This window comes from Trachypithecus francoisi, unplaced genomic scaffold (genome assembly GCF_009764315.1).
Source record: "Trachypithecus francoisi isolate TF-2019V2 unplaced genomic scaffold, Tfra_2.0 Lachesis_group6, whole genome shotgun sequence".
Classification (NCBI taxonomy): Eukaryota; Metazoa; Chordata; class Mammalia; order Primates; family Cercopithecidae; genus Trachypithecus; species Trachypithecus francoisi.
The window spans coordinates 27,228,172-27,252,255 of record NW_022681471.1 but is presented as its reverse complement, the minus strand read 5'-3'; the positions used below and the strand labels follow the sequence as shown (position 1 = coordinate 27,252,255).

The 24,084-nt window shown below is 40.2% G+C and overlaps 1 protein-coding gene and 1 pseudogene across 1 annotated transcript in view; one reads left to right on the top strand and one right to left on the bottom strand.

The window, feature by feature from the left end:
- The first annotated feature begins 301 nt into the window (after positions 1-301).
- On the top strand, positions 302-1,147 carry LOC117078469 (annotated as a pseudogene).
- Positions 1,148-3,469: 2,322 nt separating this feature from the next.
- The window catches only part of GAB3 (GRB2 associated binding protein 3), a 69,937-nt gene continuing 49,322 nt past the window's right edge, over positions 3,470-24,084 (bottom strand). The window contains 5 exon segments of the mRNA XM_033202082.1: positions 3,470-5,610; positions 7,185-7,301; positions 20,423-20,525; positions 21,626-21,707; positions 23,760-23,979. Of these exon segments, the coding sequence (XP_033057973.1) occupies positions 5,494-5,610; positions 7,185-7,301; positions 20,423-20,525; positions 21,626-21,707; positions 23,760-23,979 (639 nt within the window). The 3' untranslated portion in view covers positions 3,470-5,493.

Here is a 24,084-nt window from a genome sequence, read left to right as displayed (position 1 = left end):
GAGCCATTTCCAGCTCTCTGCTCTTGCAGGTAAAGCAGCTCCAGGAGCTGAGGGGCTATCCTCTGAGAAGGAGCTCCAGGGGTGTAGGCTTCAGAAGGAAGAGCACATGGAATCAGAGAAAGGGGTGCCAGAGGACTTGGGCAGGGCACCAACACTGCCCACCACATCCTGCCAGAACAGAAGCTTAAGGAAAGACATATTTGTTTCACTCATTCTTATATATCCAGCACCAATAAGAATACCTCTTATGTAGCAGGTGATCATTAAATATTTGTTAAACTGAATGGAATTGTCAATGGAGATGAGGGCCTCGTGGATCTTACATGGACTAGGTTTCACACCTGCCACGCAGCGCAAGAAGCTAAAAGACTTCAGTGGCAGCTGGAGGATGAGGGCTGCCCTTGCCAGAGCCCTCTTAATTGGCCCTTCATGCTGCTCCTGGATGAGCCACCAACCACCTGGACCTAGATGCTTGTATGTGGTTGGAGGAAGAACTAAAATCTTTTAAGCGCATCTTGGTCCTAGTCTCCCATTCCCAGGATTTTCTGAATGGTGTCTGTACCAACATCACTCACATGCACAAGAAACTGAAATATTATATGAGTAATTATGATCAGTATGTGAAGACGCGGCTAGAGCTGGAGGAGAACCAGATGAAGAGGTTTCACTGGGAGCAAGATCAGATTGCACACATGAAGAACTACATTGTGAGGTTTGGTCATGGCAGTGCCAAGCTGGCCCGGCAGGCCTAGACAAAGGAGAAGACGCTACAGAAAATGATGGCATCTGCACTGACAGAGAGGGTCGTGAGTGATAAGACACTGTCATTTTATTTCCCACCATGTGGCAAGATCCCTCCACCTGTCATTATGGTGCAAAATGTGAGCTTCAAGTATACAAAAGTAGGCCTTGCATCTACAATAATCTAGAATTTGGAATTGACCTTGACACACGAGTGGCTTTGGTAGGGCCCAATGGAGCAGGGAAGTCAACTCTCCTGAAGCTGCTAACTGGAGAGTTACTACCCACAGATGGCATGATCCGAAAACACTGTCATGTCAAGATAGGGCATTACCATCAGTATTTACAAGAACAGCTGGACTTAGATCTCTTGCCTCTCGGGTCAGAAGCTCCATTTGGGAACTAACAGCTGCTACCCTGACCAGCTGCTCAGGACAGGACCCTGGGGCTACACTCCTGCATTGCTGCAATACTGCTCCCCCAGCCTCTCCCCTGCCCCTCAACCTGCCTTAGCTGCACTCTCTTATCTACAGCTGGACAGTAAGTGTTTCCTGCCCTCCTTCCAGTTACATCTGTCCATGTAGGGACTCTGCTGGCCGTTCCCTCCAGCCCCTTGCTGGTTACCTTACTCTGAGTGTGATGCAGTCAGAGGCACCTGCAGGTTAGCCCAAGGGCCCAAGCCCTGGATTTGGCCTGCGGAGGAGCTTAGGATCCTCGTTTTCTGGGTTTTGGTGATGTGGAGGAGTACCCCCAGCCCACCGCCCCGATTCCTTTTTGCTTCTGATTTGGAGCTCTGGACCAGGACCTTTGTCCTGGTCAGTTTTTAAATAATTATTTAACAGTGTGACTTTTAGACCTGCGTGACATCTACAAACTGCCCAATAAAGAAAGAGGAAGCCAAAAAAAAAAAAAACAAAACAAACTAAGTAAAATAGAGGTGTTTGACCATGAAGCAAAGCAAAACGGCTCCCCTAAAGCAGAGGGAACACATAGAGTTTATTGTTCCGCCTTTCCCACTGAGGTCCGCTCGGAATCTGTGTTTATATGTGGCGGCAGAGTGGGGTCAAGATTCATTTTATCCATCTGGATCATTCTGTCCACCTGATCACCCTGCACAGCCATCCAGTCCCAGCGGCTCTCCAGCGTCCATGTACGTGAGGGTCTGAGTCTCTCAGTTGGCCTTATGGGCCAACCTGCTGTTTGTGTGGGTCGGAGACTTGGTCTAGAGTGTGTGTGTAGGAAAAAAGTGTTCATGATTGGCCTCATACTTCACCAGGGGTGAGGCATTTAATGTGGCTTTTTGTCCTTTCTCTCTGCCCCAGGATCCCCCAGGCCTGTTCTCTCTATGCCTTTGGTCTGTTTCCCCCAAATCTGAGCCCGTCCCCTCTCTGTTTGTCCCTTCCTTGCTTCATGGCCTCGACATGCCACTGACCCAGCACCAGGGCATCTGGGAGACTCAGCTATGGAGAAAAGGCAGGTGGTGGCAAAAGAGACGCCTGCTGAGGACAGGCAGGCCTAGGGCAGTTGCCTTCTCATGCAAGTAATCATGAAGGTCATGTTATACATGGTGTCAGGGAGAGCAGCTGATTTTAGTGTCAATTATAAAAGCTAGTTTCCAACGAAGAAATAAAGAAAATGACAAGATATGGTTTGGCTGAGCCGAAGCAGTATTGATTACAGACACCTGCTCAACTGTTTGCGGTGAAATAACACGCACGTGAGTCAGGTTAAGTTCGTTGTACTTCAATGTCAAAGTGGTTATGAAGTCCATTTTCAAATATTCAGCTTTTAAAACATGATCCTTATTTATATTGGATGTCATCACTTCAATAAAAAAGAACTTAAGTCACGATTTCTCCTTATAAGACTTTTATTAATGCCAGAAATGAAACAGTAAAAACAAAATGAATTTGAAAAATCAGTGTGATTGGGGGTGCAGAGATGGTATGAACAGGGACTGAGGAAATAAGCCAGGTCTGAGGACAGCCTTCAGTTTCAACTTGGAACTTTTAAAGGTCACGATTCAGCTGATCCTGTGAAGTGGACTGTGCGGTGGGCAGGTCGCTTTGTGCCTTTAGAGCCAGGCTGTGTGCTGGACCTCGAGGCTCTTCCTTCCCCAAGGAAAGCTTAACTCCCAGTGCTCCTGGGTTTGTCACCTTCTGGACTTGCAGGCTTGAGACCCTTGGGTCCTCTGTCCTGCACTGGACAACTCCTGACTGGGAGGAATTTTCTAACGCGATGAGACAGAAGAAAATGAAACAAAAAGGAACTACAGAAAACAAAGTGGGGTTAATTGCTGCATTGCCCTGTTATGCTGATTCCCACATCTTGTAGGTCTCTGGGATCATTTCTGTAACAAACATCAGGCCCTTGGTCAGAAACATGGTCTCTCACACACCTCGATCATCTCCACCAAAACCAATCTTTTGACTTATGGTACCTTTGCTGGTGTCAGCTCAAAAACTACCTGTACTTTGTTTCCTTGAATCATTATGCTTTTGCATAGCCATCCTCTAACAGTTATCAAAGCCGGACATAATTGCATACACTCTGGAAATGAGGGGTGAGTCACCATTTTCAAAATTAAAATTTTAAAATTCTGACCCCTATCACCTTCCACACCTTTAATGCAGAGAGTGCCTATTCAGAGCATTCCATTTCTCAGTAATCACATCCGAACAGGTCACACTACCCATGTGTGTATTTCTTCATGCTATAAATACATTTCTGGGGGGGTCAATTGAGTGACATTTCACTACTGACATAATTTCAGCTATTCTTTTCTATCTCCAATCTGGTGTGCTTCTTGACACTCGGGCCTACAATGTTTTTCTGCATCAGCCTTTGTCAGATAATCAGTGATCCTAACACAAGTGCTCCACACATGGCAACTGGCAGTTTGAAGCCCTGGTTTCTTGCCTGAGTCTCTTTGCAAGTCACATGGGGAAGAAGGCAGCTCCTCACTGGCTTTGGCTGTGTGTGGTGATGCAGAGCTGGCTGTGGGGCTTAGGGAGTGGGGAGCCCTCTCCTTGCTCTGTCCAGGCTCACTAAGGACTCTGAACTCAGTTAAAATACTTAGAAATTTTCCCCCACTTTGTCCAAGGAAGAAAATAATGTCACCAGAACCGGCTTCTTTGAAAATCAATATGGCTTCTTTGAAAATCAAAATGACTTCTTGTATGGTCTGAAAAAAGACGACTTCGGCATTTACTTACCTGTGGGGTGACTGGAAATCCTGAAATCCTGTAGCAAAGTCTACAACTGCCCCAACTGCACTGACTATCATGGGCCTGACTGCCAATTTGATCTATCCTCATAAAGAAGACAAAATCTCAGTCAGAATGCAGGACCAGTATCTGCTTAGTTTCCAGCTGTAGGTGCTCAGAAGGATCAAGAACAGACATTAAATAACATTTCATGCCCAACTAACACCTTCATTCTGGGTCTCCTGGACCCCAGGACCTGTAAAGGAAGGGGTGACATGACACCCTCATTATAAAGTGGGAGTGTTTGTACTCTCAGTACCTAGTTACTTCTCAAGCAGAGGGGAGCAATTGGCTGGGAAACCTAAGAATGGAATTCATAGGTTTTTCCTGGTCATTTTTCTCTATCACTCCAAAGCTTGGGCCCATCATAGGATAGCCAGGGACAACCTACGCCTTCCCCAAAGTGGTAAAAATTCCTCTGCTAGCATTAGCCAGCTCACAGGGAAACACACTGCGTAGAGGACCATGAGAATGGCCTTCAGACTGACCATCAGTAGGTATTTCTAATTGTAACTACTGATGAGAGAGTTCCAGTTGAACATCGCACAAAGAAACCGTCACTTGACATGCACACCTTTCAAGTATCAAAACACCTGTTCAGATCCCTACTCATTTTGTGTCTGCAGGTGTTTCCCACATGTCTCCAAGGCTCACCCAATTAATCCATTTTGTCAAAATCCTCAGAGGAAGTATGAGGTAGAGGAATGAGTTTGCAATTGGCAGCCTGGACAACTGTATTCTAAGCCGGACTCTGGTCTTGGCTTTGTGATCATCTTGGGCAAAGCATTCCCTCCTCTAGTTCTCAGTGTTCTTTTCTTCAAAGTGGCATCAACAGTCTCTTCCATGCCTATCTTCCAAGGTCTTTTGGAGAAAACATGAGACGGTGCATGGGAAAAGACCAAGAGCAGCAGAATACCTGGCTACAGGTAGCTGCTTAATTGCAATGTCCTTAGAGCCACCAGTGTCATCTGATATACTTATCTCAGAGCCTGAGATCCATTGCCCCTGTCACTTGTCTTTCTTTGCGGATTGACATGACTAGTCTGCTGAAGTCCTTGGAGTAAGATTTTGCCACCATCACTGGGCTTGATCTCCTCAACTGTCTTCAGAGGCTGGAACAAGATGGTCTCCAGAGGCCCCTTTGCTAGGATAATTTCTCATTCTCATTGAAGCACAGGAGACAGGTCAGAATTTCAGGTATTGGAGTCAAATGATAAATCCTGTTGGTGGCAACACTCACTCCAATCTTTGCTCCGATAAGACAGGGGGGAGGCTAGATTCTCTCAGAGCCCCCTCAGGAAGGCAACTGCTTCCTTCTTTTGTTCCTTCAATGTATAAAGAGGTCTTCTTTCCTAAAGGTTCTGGCCAAGACCTTGAAAACTACACATTTTCTCTTGGTTTTGACCTGTGTTGACCATCAGTGTGTTTTTAGTTGAAAAGAAAAAAATAGAAAAAACTCAAACTGAGCCCCAAGTTTCCCTGTTTCTCATACTTTGGATTGCCTCTCATCCGTCCACTCCTGTTTTGTGCTCTGGAGAGCCTGTGTCTTCTGCTCATCCACTTGGACATAGTCTACTCTTTGTTCTTCTGAAAGGAGAAGTTTCTGAAGAAGGAGAACAAAAAGGTTTTCATTACATCTAACTTAAAATGTCAGGAAAATGTTTACCCTTTTGTATTAAATTACATTGTTAAATATTTGTTGCCCTTTTCTTTGTGTGGAAGCTTTATACTTTGTATATGCGCGTGTGTGTGCACAAACAGGCGTTGCTTCCCTCAACTTTGCTCTAGCCACTTGACTTGCTTTGACCAATATAATGTAAGTGGAAGTGACATGGCCTGGCATGGTGGCATGTGCCTGTAATCCCAGCACTTTGGGTAAGAAATACCTGAGACTGGGTAATTTATAAAGGAATCTTTATAATTGGGTATTTCTTCATAGCAGCATGAGAATGGACTAATACACAGGCCAAGGCAGGAGGATCACTTGAGCCCAGGAGATCAAGATCATTTTTTATTAAAAGATAAAAAACAGCTGTGGGTGATGGTGTGCAACTGTAGTCCCAGCTACTTGGGAGGCTGAGATGGGAGGATACCTTGAGCCCAGGAGATCGAGGCTGCAGTGAGCTATGACCATGCCACTGCACTCCAGCCTGAGTGACAGAGTAAGATCTTGTCTCATGAAAACAAAACAACAATAACAAAAGGGAAGTAACATGTTCCAATCATAAGGAGAAAAGAGGTATTCTGTGATTCTGCAATCTCTCTTTTTCCTCTGCCAGGAGGCCAGCACACTTCAGATGGGGGCTGCTTCTCTTGCCTGGGACCTGGACTGGAGATGACCTGGAACACAAAGGCTCTGGCCTGCAATAAAAGAGCCTTTGTGTTGAAAGTAGATAAGATTCGGGGTTGTTTGCTTTGAGTGCATAGTCTACCAAAACTGATTAATGCTCCTTTTATACTATTGCTCCCACCCTTCTTAACAGCTTTTCTCCAGTCTCGTATCAGGTTTTTGGAATGATATTAAAAGCAGAAAGAAGTAGGAGTTACCTCAGCAAAAGAGTAGGAAAGTCCTCCATTGTTTCCCATGCACTCATTCCTTACGCTGTACAGTGGGTGATACTAGTTCACAGCTATGATGACTTACCTGTATTAACTCAATTAATCCTCACAACAGTCCTTGACATAAGTGTTGTCATTTCTGATTTCCATTTTTCAGATGAGAATTCTACCCAAAGGGGTAGCTGCCCAACTTGGCATTCAAGGCCCCTTACTAAGGGGTTCCACTTCCAACTTACAGTTCTTTCCACTGCTCCCTCAGGTCTAACCAAACTAGGCTGTTACTTGTTCCCTAAACAGGATGTTCCTACACCTGGAGGGTCCTCTGCCTCACCCTCATTTCTGCCTGAGACATTTTTCTATAAACTTTATGGTCCAAATTTTGAAGTGTGAATATCACATCTATTTATACATATACACACAAAGAACACACCCTAGAAGGAAATACACCAAGATTTCATTCTGTCTGGGAGATGGGATTAGGGCTGATTTTAATATTCTTCATTATACATGTCTGCATTTTTCACACTTTCTAAGGAGAATATGCATGATTTGATCGTCAGAAAAGTCTACACAGAAATGGAATCACCTGGGGATTCTCAGACACAAAGCCCTTCCTACCTGCTGCATGGGGGCTGGTGATGCTGAATTGAAGTCCAGGGCCAAATAATCTAGGCTGAATTTCTTTGTCCACGTAAAAGCACCACTGCTCAGGGAACTGGTTGTTCGGTGCTCCTCCTAGGAACCAACATCGCAGGAGTCAGGTTATGATGTCTATCTGGGTTGCTCAAGGGAAGGAGGACAAGTTGTGGCTTCACCCAAGCAGATGCCGTCATATCGTAACAGAATAGTCTGATGAGACCTGAGTCAATCAGCCTGCATATCTGAGTGAGAACTGTAATTTCAAACAGAACATAGCCAATCTGGCCTTCACAATGAAACTATACCATTATTCACCATGGGAACAGTATGCCAAATTCACTCAAAAAGGAATTTGCTTCACGAATCTGCCAGGCCTGTGATACTTTAGAGATTAAACCCTGATGAGATCAACTATACATATTAAAGTTCTCGTGAAGGCATCCCAAATGCATTTAAATATAATTTGCACAATAGAGTTATAACACAGATGAAACTCAGGGCCCAGCTTCAGAAGTGAAATGCTACCGATCTATATCTTTGAAGCTGTTTCCCCTCTACCATCTTTCCTTCTCCTCCCAAGAGGTAAAGCACTATCTTGAATTTTGTGCTTACCACTCCTTTTACTTTTAAATATAGTTTTATGAGTATGCAAGTATCCTTAAATAACAGACTATTTCCTTTTGCCTGTTTTTGAATGTCATATCAACAGAATCACATTGCATACATTTTGGGTGGCTTCAGTTTTGTGTTCAATATTAGGTACTCCACATTCACTTGTGTTGATGCATTAGCCCTATTTCACTCATTTGCACTGGGTCAGATATTCCATTGTATGACTTATTTAACCATTCTGCCATCAAAGGATATTTGAGTTGCTCCCAGTTTGGGGGCTATTACAAGCAATGCTGCCATGGACATTCATGCACCTGTGGAGAATTCCAGGGCATTTACTTGGGAATAGAATCACTGGTTATAGAATATGAGCATCTTCAACTTTACTAAACATCACCAAACGATTTTCCAGAGTGAACCAATCTACACGTGTACCATCCTGGTCAACATTTGGTATTGTCAGACGTTTTAACATTTTTCCTACCTGAGACAGGTAAAATGGTATCTTACTGTGGTTTGGTTTTCCATTCCCCTGATTATTAATTAGTATGAGTACCTGCTCATATGTTGAAAGGTCATTTATTTCTCCTCTGTGAATTGCCTGTTTGGGTTTGTTTTGTTGTTTGGGTTCTTTTTTTTTTTTTTTTTTTGCCTTGTTTCTGGTTAATTTTTGTATTGAATTGTCTATTTTTCTTACTTACCCTGAGTACTTTTTCCTATGCCCTGGAGAGTAATCATTTGCTATCATGTATATTACAGATAGCTCATCACAGTCTAGCTTCTTGTCTTTTCATTTCTTTTTATGGGATTTATTTTGACTAAGAAATACTTTTAATGTAATATGTCAATCTTTTCCTGCATGGCTTGCACTTGCATTATGTTTAAGGAATCCTGCCTTATGCTGAGGTCATAATTTATTTATCTATATTTTTTCCTGAAATTATAAAGTTTTGTAATAGTTTGCTCCATGTTTAAGCAATAACCTCACTTGAACTGATTTTAATAATGTATATGGTGGAGCAATAGAAATAAAATTCATTCCATTTTTGTTGTTGTTTTTACTCAACATGGATAACTAGCTTCCCCCAGAATCAGCTTCAAAGTTCCTCAAAAATCTCTGTTAGGGAATTGGTAAGGTAATGTCTTTAATATTTGAGTCTTCCTATTCAGGAACATGGTCTACTTTTCCACTTATTTCATTCTCCTTAATGTCTTTTGATAAATTTCAATAATTTTCTCCACAATATTTTTTGTTAGATTTATCCCTAAATACCTACAGTTTGTTGTTACTGTAAATGGTAAGTTTCATTTAAATTCTTTTTTCTGTTTGTTACCATTATATAGACATCCAACTGGATTGTGTATATTGACTTTATATCCATCAATCTTGATATCTTTTATAATGTAATTATTTATTTTACTAATTTAGTAATTGTAATTATTTCTAAGTAGATTATTTCAAGTTATCACTCATATAAGCAGATTATTTTGAGTTACCACTTCATCTATGAATAATCACTGTTTGTCTTCTTCCTTCCTTTCTCATTTTTACTCATTTTGTTTCTTTAGGAGATATTTTTAGTGTTTAAACACTGAATATGATATCTACTATAGGTTCTATAAGATTCATTTTTTATTTATTATGACGTTAAAGAAAATTCCTCTATTCCTTGTTTACTAATAGATTTTTTCATGAATAGATGTTGAGTTCTATCAAATGCTTTTTCTGCATCTAGTAAGATAATATATCATTTTTCTCCTTTAATCTGTTAATGTGCTTGGTTGACTTAATAGATATTCCTGGTTTATGGTTGTAATAGCTCATCTCCCTGAGAATATTGGTAATAATAGAGTTTTAAAAAGGCTTTTCCTAGCCGGGCACAGTGGCTCATGCCTTTAAACCCAGCACTTTGGGAGGCCAAGGTGAGCAGATCACTTGAGGTCAGAAGTTCAAGACCAGCCTGGCCAACATGGTGAAACCCTGTCTCTACTAAAAATACAAAATCAGCCAGGCATGGTGGCGTGCACATGGAATCGCAGCCATTCGGGAGGTTGAGGCAGGAGAATCACTTGAACTTCGGAGGCAGAGGTTGCAGTGAGCCGAGATCACGCCACTGCCCTCCAGCCTGGGCGACAGAACAAGACTCCGCCTCACAAAAAAATAAAATAATAAATAAATAAAAAGGCCTTTCCTTCTGGCATAGTTCTTATTTTGTCTAATCTGTTTTGGTCTCAATCTTTCATGCTAGAGTTCTCCTGATATGTCACATGAAATCACTGACTGTTGCTTATACTTATGAGTGAAAGACCAAAAAGCTAACATGAAGCTTTGTGTACATGGATGGTGTTTGTCAACTCTGGAGTTTTCTGCAGGGTGATCCCATTGGGTGGTTATCTTAAGTAACCCTCAATATTAGGAACTACATTTTGCCACTTGGGCTGCTCAAATAGCCTGGAGAAATATTTTCTAATATCCAAACTCAATTGTAAAGGTCTGGTTGTCAACATTCTGGAAAAGGGCTTAAGAATGGTTCTCATATCCATTATGCCTATTTACTTAATCACTTGTTGTTAGTATAGTATTCATGGTCAAATATGTCTAGTATCCCCCAGTGCAGAGATCTTTTGTTTTACTCTCTCCAGAGAGACTGCACTTCAACTTTTCTATGAGATGGGGGATGGAAAGTCATAGTGTTTCACCTCCATGGAGTGAGGGAAGGGATCTTGGAATTTACCTGATGCCTTGACCACTACTACTTCTTTTACTTTCCCTTCAACCCTACTTCAGAACTACCTACTGTGGACAACTCCTGAATTCTTTGGGTAGTCTGAGTATAAGTCAAGTTGCTTCTTGCCTGCCTTCCACCACATTTAAGATTTAATTTTTTTTTTTTGCGGGGGGGAGGGTCTTGTAAGTCATTTACTACATATCTACCTGCATTCCAGTTTCCATATGCTACTGCTATTTTCTTCTCCAGTTCTTCATATCTTTGTGGATTTATGCCTTTAACAGATTTCTTTACTGTTATTTTAGAGAGTGTTTGGGGATGGAGAGAAACTGGAGGCTTGTGGTCAATCTTCCATCTGAGGTTCATGTGGCAGTACTTTATTTCTTTTTATGGCTGCATAATACAATGGAATATTATTCATTATATATTATACTACATTTTATTCACACATTCATCAGTTGATGATCATTTCAGTTGCTTTCCCTTTCTGGCTACTATGAAAAATGCTTCTACGAACATTTGTGTATGAGTATTTGGTTAGACATACTCTTCTGTGGGATTTTAAAATCTGCATCCATGAGTAACATTGGCCTACAACTTTCTACTTATGTAATTGCTATTTGTTTTATCAAATTATTTTAGCCTCATAAAGTAAGGTGAGCAATATTCTCTTCTCCCATTCCTGGTAGGTGTTTATATAAGATTGCACTTATATCTTCTTTTTGGTAGAAACTATCTGCAAAGTTTTTTGGGCCTTATGATCCTTTGAGGTACAAATTTTCCTACTGATTCAGTGTCTTTAACAGGTACATAAACATTCAGGTTTTCTACTTCTACTTGAGTCAATTTCTGATTTTTTTTTAATCCAGAGAATTTGCCTATAACCAAAGTTTTCAAATTTATTGGTACAGAGTTGTTCACAAAAATTTCTTAGGCAGTTAATCTCTCATGTATTTGCAATTATTATCTGTTTTTCATTCTTAATATTACTTACTTGAATTCATATCTTTTTTATTAGTTTAGTTAAATTTTAGTCTTTTTAAAGAGCCAATTACAGCTGTATTGATCCTCTCTGATTTTGTTGTTTATTTTGTTAGTTTCTGTTCTTGCCTTTATTCATTTCACTTTTGTAGGGTTTTTCTAAACCTATTATTATAAATTTTTTCCAGCAATCAGCCAAATTAAAGAAAATATACCCACCATGTATACTCCACTAACATTTTATTATAGTAACCTGCTTGTAAGTCTTTGGGCTTGTGGAGGAATGGTACCTTTCATGAATTGTGAGCAACTCTAGCATTATCCCTTGACATATTGCTTCTCTCCTATTTTTCTATAATCTCCTTCAACAACTCTGACTATACAAATATTTGACCTTCTTATTCTATCTTCCATGTCCCAAATTTCTTTCATCTCCATGTTTTTAACTCCTTGTTCTGATTTATTAGTAACTTCTTCATAAATTATCTTCCAGCTCACTAAATCACTCTTTGTGCTTAGTCTGCTTATCTGATCCATTAAGTTTCTAATTTCATTCTTGTTTTTATTTCTACAGTTGTAAATGGTCTTTTACAATCTACTTGGTCATTTTTAATAATATCTCATTACTTAATCCAACTTTCAATTTCTCATTTATTTCTTTAAATATAGTAAAACTACTTATTTTATATTCAAAACTCAGTATTTCCAAAAACTGCCTACTTCCACATTTGATTCTATTATTTGTAATTCTTATTAATTTGGGGGGTTGCCGTTTTTCATATTTTTGACCCCAGAGATTTCTTTTCCCTTCCCTTCTTTTCAGCTGAGTTTTAGATTTAAAAATGTATCATATTTATAATAAGAGGTGTTTTTCATGCTATCTTGCCTACCAAAGTGTCCCATCAAATTTTAAAAATAGAATAAATGTAGTTTCACCTCCAGTAATGTGGAATAAAGTAATTTTGACCACCCTTCCTGCCAAGAACAATTTTTTTTTCCTTTTTTGGTAGAAATTAAAAATTGTTTCTAAAATTTTTATGGGAGTAGAAAAGTCAAAGAAAAAAAAACCTTGAGGAGGGAAACAAAGCAGGAGGACTTACATTCCTTGATATTGAGTCTTATAAAGCTACAGCAACTAAGGGAGTTCATATTGTTCAAAGATAGGGAAACCAACAGAATAGAATTAAGAGTCCATAAAAAAACCCTACATATATGGATGCTTGATTTATGGCAAAGATGGCACTGCTGAATAGTCAGTAAATCATAGTCATTTTACATAAATGGTGCCAACCAATTAGATAAACATATGGGGAAAAATGAGTCTTGACCCCCATCTCACAGCACACACAAGTTAATTCAAGGTGACATAATCCAAATGTGAAGGTAAAACTAGAAAACTCCTAGGAAATAGCCATAATTCCCCCGAGATCAAATAGATGATTATCCTGTATTAAAGAAATTGAATTCACCCAGAGGGTTTCACTGGTGAATTATACCAAAAATTTAAAGAATAAACAAAACTAATTCTACACGATCTGTTCCAGAAATTAGAAGAGGAGAGAACACTTCCTGAGGAACCCAGCATGACCTTAATAACAAAACCACACAAAGACACTACAAAAACCTAAAGATCAACACCCATTAGGAACACAGACATGAAAATCCTCAACAAAATATTAGCAGATGAAATGCAGCAATATATACAAGGAGGTAATACACCATGACCAAATGGGGTTTATCTAGAGAATACAAGACTGGCTTAAAGCCTGGCACAGTGGCTCATGCCTATAAGCCCAGCATTTTGGAAGGCTGAGATGGGAGGATGGCTTGAGCTCAAAAGTTCAAGACCAGCCTGGGCAACATAGAAAGACCTTGTCTCTACCCCCCCCCAAAAAAAAAAAAAAAATCCCAAGAATCTGAAGAAAATAAAAACTTCCTAAAATTAATAAGTTAATTCAGCAACCTCAAACTCTTGGGCTCAAGGGATCTTCCTGTCTCAACCTCCTGATTAGCTGGGACTATAGGCACAGCTACTATGCATGGTTAATTTTTAATAACATTTTTGTAGAGACAGGGTCTCACTTTGTTGCCCAGTCTGGTCTTGAACTCTTGGGCTCAAGCCACTCTCCCACATCAGCCCCCACAAAGTCCTGGGATTACAGGTGTGAGCCACTAAACTCAGTCAATCATATTTCTATATACTACCAATGGGTCATTGGAAGCTGAAATTTTAAAAATACCATTTATAATAGCTCCAAAAATGAAATAATTTGATATAAATCTAATAGGACATGCATAAGATCTATGTAAAAATTACAAAATTATGAGGGGAAAAAAATCAAAGAAAATCTGAATAAATAAGCGGGTGTGGTGGCTCATGCCTGTAATCCCAGCACTTTGGGAGGCTGAGGCAGATGGATCACTTGAAGTCAGGCATTTGAGACCAGCCTGGCCAACATGGTGAATCCCTGTCTCTACGAAAAATACAAAACAATTAGCTGGGCGTGGTGGCGTGTGCCTGTAATCTCAGCTACTTGGGTGGTTAAAACATGACAATCACTTGAACCCAGGAGGCGGAGGTTTCAGTGAGTCAAGATTGTGCCACTGCACTCCAACCTGGGCAACAGACAAGACTCCGTCCAAAAAAAATTTAAAAACCCAATCTGAATAAATGGAGAGCTATACTGTGCTCACTAACTGGAAGATTCAGAATAGTAAAGACTCAATTCTCAAATGTATTTATAGATTTAATGCAATTCCAATTAAAAAAAAGTCTTAGCAGGATAGCTTTGTAGATAAAGAACATCTGACTCTAATTACACATGGAAAGGCAAAGGAAGTAGAATAACAAAAACAAGTTTTAAAAACAAGAATGAAGTTAGAGAAAATACACTTCCTGATTTTAAAATTTACTCCAAAGCTACAATAATCAAGACTGTGTGGTATAGGCAAAGAGACAGACAATGAAACAGAATAGAAAATCTACACAAATATGCCCAACTGATTTATTACAGAGGTGCAAAGAAAATTCAATGAAGAAAGAATTATATTTCCATAAATGGTACTGAAACATTTGGCCATCCATATGCAAAATGTCAACTTCGACTTCACCTCACATCTTACACAAAAATTAACTTAAAATGGATCACAGACCTAAATGTAAAACCATAATTCTTTTAGAAGGAAATAAAGGAGAAAATTCTAATGAACTAGGTTAGGCAGAGTTCTTAGACATGATAACAATCCATTAAGGAAACAAAATCAATAAATTGGACTTAATTAAATTTTAAATGTTTGCTCCGCAAAAGACAGAACGGAAAGAGAAGCTCCAGATATGGAGAAAACATTTGCAAAGTATATATCCATTGGAGGACTTGGTTTTTTTTGTTTTGTTTTGTTTTGTTTTGTTTTGTTTTGTTTTTGTTTTTGTTTTGAGACAGAGTCTTACTCTGTCACCCAGGCTGGAGTGCAGTGGCATAATCTTGGCTCACTGCAACCTCTGCCTCCCGAGTTCAAGCGATTCTCCTGCCTCGGCCTCCTGAGTAGCTAGGACTACAGGCACATGCTACCATGCCCGGCTAATTTTTGTATTTTTAGTAGAGACAGGGTTTCACCATTTGGCCAGGCTGGTCTCCAACTCCTGCCCTCAAATTATCCTCCCACCTCAGCCTCTCAAAGTGCTGGGATTACAGGCGTGAGCCACCGTGCCTAGCCCCTTTGGAGGACTTGTACACAGAATATATAAAGAACTCTCAAAACTCAATGTAAGAAAACAAACAACCTGATTTAAAAATTGGCAAAAAGATCAAACAGATACTCTACCAAAGAAAATATATGGATGGCAAGTAAACACACCAAAATATGTCCAACATAATTTACCATTAGGGAAGCACACGTTAGAGCCACACTGAGATACCAATATACATCCATTAGAAGGTAGAAATTTAAAAATCTGGTAATACCAACTATGCTGGCAAAGGAGGTGGAGCAACCGGAATTCTCATAAGTTGCTGGTAGGAGTACAAAATGGTACAGCCATTATGGAAAACATTTTGGCAGTATCTTACAAAGCTAAATAAACAATTGATGACTCAGTTAAACACACATTTGATGACCCAGCAACACCACTTCTAGGTATTTATTCTAGAGCTGGATTTCTCAGCTGTGGCAACTAATGACATTTGGGGCTGGATAGTTCTTTCTTGAGAGGGCTGTCCTGTGCATTGTAGGATGTATAGCAGCCCCCCTGATTTTTTTCCATTAGATGTCATTAGCACTACCTCCTCCACTCCAAGTTGTAGCAATCAAAAATGTCTCAAGACATTGCCAAATATCCCTTGAGGGTCAAAATCAACACTGGCTGAGAACCACTGCTCTAGAGAAATGAAGACGTCTATCCATGTAGAAACCTGTCATATACCACTAAGATCAGAAACAAGGCAAGCATGCCCACTTTTGCTACTTCTATTCAACAAAGCATTGGGAGTTCTAGCCAAAGCAATCATGTGAGAAAAAGAAAGAGAAGACACCCAAACTGGAAAGGGAGATGTAAAGTAATCTCTATTTGCTGATAATATAACCTTATATATAGATAACCCTAAAATTCCACACAAAAACTAATAATAAATTAAAAATAAACAAATTCAGCAAAGTTGCAGGATATAATATCAATACTCAAAAACCAGTTGCATTTCTATACACTAATAATGAACAATCATAAAAGGAAATTTTAAAAAATTTCATTTACAATATCATCAAAAAGAACAAAATACTTAGGAATAAATTTAACCAAGGAGGCAAAGACTTATACACTGAAAACTATAAGAAAGAAAGTAAAGGAGACATAAGTAAATGAAAAGATATCTGTGTTCATGAATTGGAAGACTTAATATTGTTAATATGATAATATTATGCAAAACAGTTTGCAGATTCAAAGCATTCCCCATCAGAATTCCAATGGCATTTTTTTGCAGAAATAAAAAACTCTGTCCTTAAGTTCACACGTATATTAAAGGACCCTTAAATGACAAACCAATCACAAAAAAGAAGAACAAAGTTGGAAGACTCATACTTTCTGATTTCAAAACTTACTACAAAGCTACACTAATCAAAACAGTGTGGTACTGGCATAAGGACAGACATATAGACCAAGAAATAAATACTTGCATATGTTAATTTTCAATGAGATTTTCAATGAGAGCACCAGGACCATTCGACATGGAAAGGATAGTCCAGTCTTTCCAACAAATGGTGCTGGGAAAACTGAATGTCCACAAGCAAAAGAATGATGTTGGACTCTAACCTTATACCATATACAAAAACTAACTCAAAAAAGATCAAAGATCTAAACATAAGAGCTAAAACTATAAAACCTTTAGAAGAAAACATAGGAGACAATCTTCATGACATTGGATTTGGCATCCCATTTCATGGATATGGCACCAAAAGCAAGGCAATAAAAGGAAAGAAAATTTTGAAATCAAAAACTTCTGTTCATCAAAGGACACTATCAAGAGAGTGAAAAGAGAACCCACAGAATGAGAGAAAATATTTGGAAATCATGTATCTGATAAGGAGTTAACATCCAGAATACATTAAAAAAATTCCTATAACTAAACAACAATAAAAAAGAAACAATCTAACTTAAAAATATGCAAAGGACTTGAATAGACAATTCTCCAAAGAAGATATATAAATGGCCAATAAGTAGATAAAAAGATGTTCATTAATCATTAGGGAAATGCATATGAAAACCACAATGAGATACCAATTCACACCCATTAGGATATCTATTACAAAAAATGATAAATAGGTCAGGCGTGATGGCTCACGCCTATAATCCCAGCACTTTGGGAGTCCAAGGCAGGCGGATCACATAAGGTCTGGAGTCTGGGATCAGCTTTGCCAACATGGTGAAACCCCATCTCTACTAAAAATACAAAAATTAGCCGGGCATGGTGGTACACGCCTGTAATTCCAGCTACTTGGGAGACTGAGTTAGGAGGATCGCTTGAACCTGGGAGGTGGAGGTTGCAGTGAACTGAGACTGTGCCACTGCACTCCAGCCTGGGCAATAGAGAGAGACTCTGTCTCCAAAAAAATAAATAAATAAATAAATAAAAAGTGTTAGTGAGGATGTGGAGAAATTGGAACCCTTGTGCATTACTGGCAGTAATGTAAAATGGTGCAGTCACTGTGGAAAACAAGTTTGGTAGTTCCTTAAAAAGTTAAGTATAGAATTACCATATGATCCAGAAATTCCACTTCTACATATATATACAAACAAGTTGAAAGCAGGAAGTCAAACACACACTTGTATGCCAATGTTTATAGCAGCATTATTCATAATAGACAATGGTAGGAACAACCCTAAATGCCCATTAGCAGATGAACGGATGAACAAAATGTGGCCTATACAGTTAAATATTACTCAGCCTTAAAAAGAAATTCTGATATATCCTACAATATGGAAAGAAGACAAACACAAAAGGACAAATATTGTATGACTCCACTTATACGAGGTACCTAGAATTAAGTTCATAGAGACAGAAAGTAGAACTTTACTACAAGAAAAGTATTTTTTGAAAACTGTAAAAGAAAGCTTCTAACAGTTCTAATTGCCTGAAAACTTGAAAAAAAAAATCCAAATGTCATTCCATGGGTGAGGGGACAAACAAGATGTGACACATGCATATGCTTGAACACTGCTCAGCAATAAAATGGAAGGAGCCATTAATACATGTAACAATGGATGAATTTCAAAAAAACCATTTTGAGTGAAAGAAGCCAGTTTTAAAAGGTACTGTATGATTCTATTTTTGTGGCATTCTTGAAAGGACAATACTATAGTCATGAAGAACAGATCAGTGGTTGCTAGGGGTTACAGGTGAAGGGAGGATGTGGCTGTAAAGAGGTAGCATGAGGGATTTTGTAACTGTTGTGTATTCTGATCATGGCGGTGGTTACACAAATCTCTATATATGTTCAAACTCGTAGAATTGCACACCAAGAGAAAGTCAATTTCACTGTATGATGTAAAAATGATCTAAAAACTTAAAAGTAATGTAATACCATAATACAAAATTAATGTGAGATTTAAGAGTCTAGAACTCTACTATAAAAGCTTTACAAAACTGTTGAAACTAAAGGGCCTGAAAAAGTGATACAGAAGAAATCCCATATATTAAATTATGTTTATTCTTCTAAATTTTCTATAATTTCACAAACATTTAAAGAAGAATATATGGCAAAACTTGTATTTCAGTAAAGCAAAACCGTGTTTTAGCCCCTGGCCTTAATTACTACATTCAGATCAGAACTTGCCCTTAAGAGAAAAAAAAAAACCAACTTACATATATACTTATGCGCAAAATCAAAGTCAAATCATACTAGGTTTGACTACCATATTGGGCTGTTATGTGGCACAAGTGAAATAATGTAAATCAAAGTCATATGAAACTGTCTTATTACTAAAGTTAAAAAAACACAATTGAACAAGATGGGATAGCCTTTAAACATTTTTATATGACAGTTCCCATGATCATAGCTACTATCAGCCAGTGTTCTGGGTTCTTAATCTGCTGTGTCATGTTGCCTACTAATACACGGAGACAGTCATTGATCAGTGATCATAAACCTAGGCAAACAAACGATTCTTAACTTTGTTGTTAATGAAACACTGATCTTTCTCACAATATCAAAGATCAGAAATGAACTGTTGGCATCTGCAATGACTCTGCACTTGCTTCCATTGGGTTTTAGATTCACTTCCTTTTTCTGTTCTCTGGAGACAGAGCACAGCTGTTAAGCATCATTTTATAAGAGTGTTTTCTTCTAGAAATTTCCCAAGGGCCATTACTAAGTGTGAGAAATATTGGGAAGACCGTAACAGATTTGTGTATGAGTCACTTTGCATCTGCATACGGTTAAGTGCACTTACAGCACAATTTGAATAAAATAAGAAGGCAAAATGAAGCATTTAATTATAGCTTAACTGGAGATTACTATTTTAGATTTTCAGTTGCTGATTATCCTTGCATATAGGAAGGCAGAAATGTCTTCTCAAGAGTATATTGTCACAGTGCCTTGAACATTGTCCTTCTAAGATCTCTTCAAAATTTCACAGCTCAAACAGAAGCTCTCTCTTGAGTTCCCTACATTTCTAAATTGCAGAACAGGCACTGTCATGGCTAAAGTATCTTCTAATTGCCAGAGGTGCTAAAAGTCCCTCTCCATCTTCAAAAGCCCATGTTCTCAATAGCATCCAAGATGAAGAGAACAGAAGGAACAACAGGCTAGAAGGGAAACATCAGGACTCTTTAACTGCGAATGGTTAATCAAGTCTGCATCCACTCAGGTCTACAGAACGATCCCATAATAGGAGTCTTCCAGAGGCTAATACACACTCACAGTCCAGGGCACTGCACCTTTCCCAACGGGACTCAGAGTGACTCATCCTCCAGGAAGGTTCAGAAACAGTCAGGACAGGGCCACCAGGTGTTCTGGTGGAAGGGAACAGGCAATATGTTGAGTTTTTACAATTTAAACTCTGGACATCCAGAGAACTACAAACCTATTGGGGTCAAACAGGACATCACAGCCTTGGTGAAAAGAATTGCTGGCATTGCCATTTTTAAATTAAGCAAGCCTCAGCCCTGGGTTATCTTGAAATACTGCAATCTCAAAATGGTATGAGGAGTCGAATGTTGCAAGAAAAAAAGCCAACTCCAAATTGATTTGTTCCAAGTCTAGAAAAGCTTATGGCCTGGTTTTACGATCAAGTGGTTGTTTTAAAATTGCACAGGGCTTACTGAAGGCTGTGTTTCCTTTTTAATGAGCTCATAAGAATATAGCTTGGGGTGAAGGATAAGAAGAGTGTGAAAAACATAAGATTACCATTTCGATGTAGCTTTCTTCCTCTTCTCTGGAAACAGGATTAGCAAAAAATCTTGCAGAATTAATACCATTTCTTTCTGGAGAGAGAAAGCTGGTTCGACTGCTAAGAATAAAAATATAGATGAGGTCAAAGCAATGTCTTACAGCTGCTCTGAAAGCCAGCCAGGAACTAACATGGCCCTCATGGGGTTCAGCCCTCCTCTTCCAGACACAACTTCCTTCCGGCCAAAGCAATTCCTGAAGAGGCAGAAAATGCCCAACAGTTTCTGCTCCACTTTGGGGCAAATGGCTCTCAATTCACAAAGGCTGCTTTTTCTCAGGCCCTCTATGTGACACAGCTCATGAGCTTTCTAAATGGACGAGGGCATCATATCCTTCAGAAAAAAATAAACTCCTTTGGGGCCTTCTTGTTTCTATTCAATGTAAGGAAAAGTGAGGATGTATGGCCATTCCTCTGATAGGACACAAGACCGTTCATCAACTTCCATCCTTCTTCTGAGTCAGAAGCATGAGCTGAGTCACAGTCTTGGCTGGAAATACAGCTCATTGCAAAATTCTGCTTTACAATGCAATTGCGTTTTGTGGCTTTAGAGTGAACCAAGAAACTCCTGAGCCACGCTCAGGACTAAATAGGCAACTTCTAAAAGGTGAGATGAAAGGGTGCAACTACATTTTGAAGTTTATCTACCCAGCCCATGAACCTGGGAACTCCCTTGTCCTACCCCATTCACAAAGTTGGGCTGGGGTCATAGCCAGTTCCACTGAGACTGGGGAACACAATTCTCTCTCCCCAGGAAATCTGAATTGGCATTGAAAAAGAGCCCATCTGTTGGTACTGCAGTTGTAGCATGTAAACAAGTTCAGGGGTATGGTACAGCTATCTTTGACCATGGGGATTGTGCGACAGAGAAAAGAATACTGCAAAGACAAAGAAATGCAAACATGTGAAGAGTGAAGCAGAAGTGAGCAGATTTCTTGGGTTCCCGATAGCACACTAGTTCCTGATTCCAGGATCCTGATTCCAGGATCCAGTCATATTCCTTCCTTTGTGATCTATAAAACAGCTCTTGCTCTCGATAATAAACCTCACCCCTCCTTTGGCTTAAACTAGATCAAATGGGCTTCAACTACATTTAATCAGAGGCCTAACACACACCAGGCATGTTTGTGCTGGATGAGGCTCTTTTGAGCAATCAGTCTTACCAAGGCACAGTGCGGGTCCTGGTAAGAGATGCATGTTCCCGGATGGTGGAGAGGTTTCTCAGGTCCAGAGGAGGTGGCCGTGCTACAAGACAGTGTGCAACATCCAGGAGGTCAAGGCCAGAATCTAAAGGCTATAAAACTATGACATTTCACTTTCCCAGCACACCAAATTCACATTTACTAACAGGCAGCACTGATAATGAGTGTGAATTTCACTGTCCCCCTCTTCCCTGCCTCACTGGGAGTAAAGACAAATACTGAGCAAATGGTCACATTACCTGCTGGAGGTTAACAACGTGGCAAGGCATTATTAAGAAGTCTCTGATATCACACGTGCTTCTAGTGTCAAAGGCACAGGATGAACAAAGCAGATGAAAGTCTCTGACCTTGTGGAATTGCAACACCTATTACCTCACACCCAATGTGTCTGAAGTGGAAATGTTACCTTTCTTATTACAGGCAGAGATGATCACCCAGGTCCTAGTCTTCCCCACCTACAATCCATTGTCCACCTGATGATCCTTCTGCCTAGGACATTCTTCCCCATCTCTTTGCCTCCAGACAAGATCAGGCCCCACAGCCTGGGCTCTCAAGTTCTCGTACTTACCCTTCACAGCACAGCCCCAGTTTGTGATAATACACTCATCTGTGATTTACCTGGGCCTCAACTGTGCTCCAGGAGAACAGGGGTGTATCTGGTCTGTTCACTGCAGTAGCCTCGGCACCTAGAGAAGCACTTGGTATCTGCCCCAACCCTTATTCCACCTCAGTGGCCCATCTTCCTGAGTTAGTCCTGGCCCAGGTATCCACCTTTGCATCCACTCACTAAATCTCCAACCCTGAGTCTATCAGACATCTTCTGTTGCCTATGACAAGGTCCTGCAGAGCTGTGCTGTCCATTGTCGTGACAACTAGCCACACGTGCCCATTTACACATATATGTAAATTTATTAAAATTAAATACAATTTAAAATGTAGTTCCTCAGTCACATTAGCCAAATTTCAAGGGTTCAATAGTCATTATTTCCAACATCACAGAAAATTCTGTTGTTGTTTCTGACCAGAATTAATGGCTATTTCCTCTGAACCTCATAAGACAGGATCTGTTCTCCTACTTAGCACTGATTTCATAATTCTATTCTGTGGTCCAGGTGGATTTTACATATCTTCCTCCCCCTCAGACTGAAAAAGCCTCCTTGCTTCCTCATCTTTGTATCCCACTCAGTGCCTACCACAGCACTACATATACAGCACATGCATTGTAAATGTATAAATGTAGTTTGACTGAAATTTAAGGGAATACGCCTGGAGTAGACCAGGCATGAGTAGTGGTCTTAGTTGGCAGCTTTGGGCACAGCCACCTGAAGTGACTTTTTTTGCTTTCTAAAGAGCAAAGAGAAGTCGGAATGGACAAGAGATCAGTCATTCTACCAATGCTTCCTTGTAATCACACAGCCAACTGGGAAGAGCAGGATGAGTAAGAATGAAGTTAACAAGTCACTCTGACCTGCTCTTCCTCTTTCCCTCTTTTCCTATCTATCTCCCTGTCTGTTCATGCTGCTCAACAGACCAGAGAAGCTGCCTGGGAGTAAGACAGAAGCTGCAGACACCCTCTGCACAGAGGAGTCAGCCTAATCATTGCCAAAATCCTCTTCTACCCCTGAATACCTCTGCACAGAACGATGAGTGACAAACTGCATGTGACTCGGTCTGACCTTCAGAATTGGTGTCAAAGGCTATTCCTGACTGCTTTACAGAGGCTGGCACTATGATTACATCCAAGTGCTGTCTAATGGGGAGATGCCAGGTGGATTCCATTCGAATCCACCATCACTTATCCCTGGGCTTGTTAGGGAAACAGCCAAAGACAGCCCTCTGGAATGAACTTGACTTTGTCAGCTGTATTTGCAAGGCCACAGCGCCTGTAAGTCCCCCAACTCCTATTATCATGACATCTGAGGCAGCAAGGTGCCCCAGCCCTTCCTATTCCATCCCACCCACTTCTTTCCTGACCTTATACTCTCTGGCCCTCTGAGATGGTTTCTCTAGGTCTTCCTTTAGAGAAACCTTTTCTATGCAACCACTGGAACCTTGCTCCCCTCCCCTTATACAGCAGGTCTGGTCAAGTGCTTACGTTTCCTCTGAGGCTTGAGATCTCTATTCACTGGGGGAGGTTCCAGGTCTGCAGGTAGCTCAGGCAACTGGCTTGAGATGCTTCCTGAGTTCATTGGAATGTAGTCATCAGGGCTGCAGTGGGGTCCAAGACCAGAGGCACCAGCCTGGGGGCTCATGGGCACATAGCTGTCTTCGATACTGGCTGAAGCTGTGGGGTACATCGGGGAGAACCTGCATGGCTGCAAAAGAATAGATGCAGATTGGGAACCACAGACCAGTCATCAAAATGGCTATCAGAGGGCAGCCAAAGCTGCACATATGGTTTCAGTTCCAAACTATCCAAG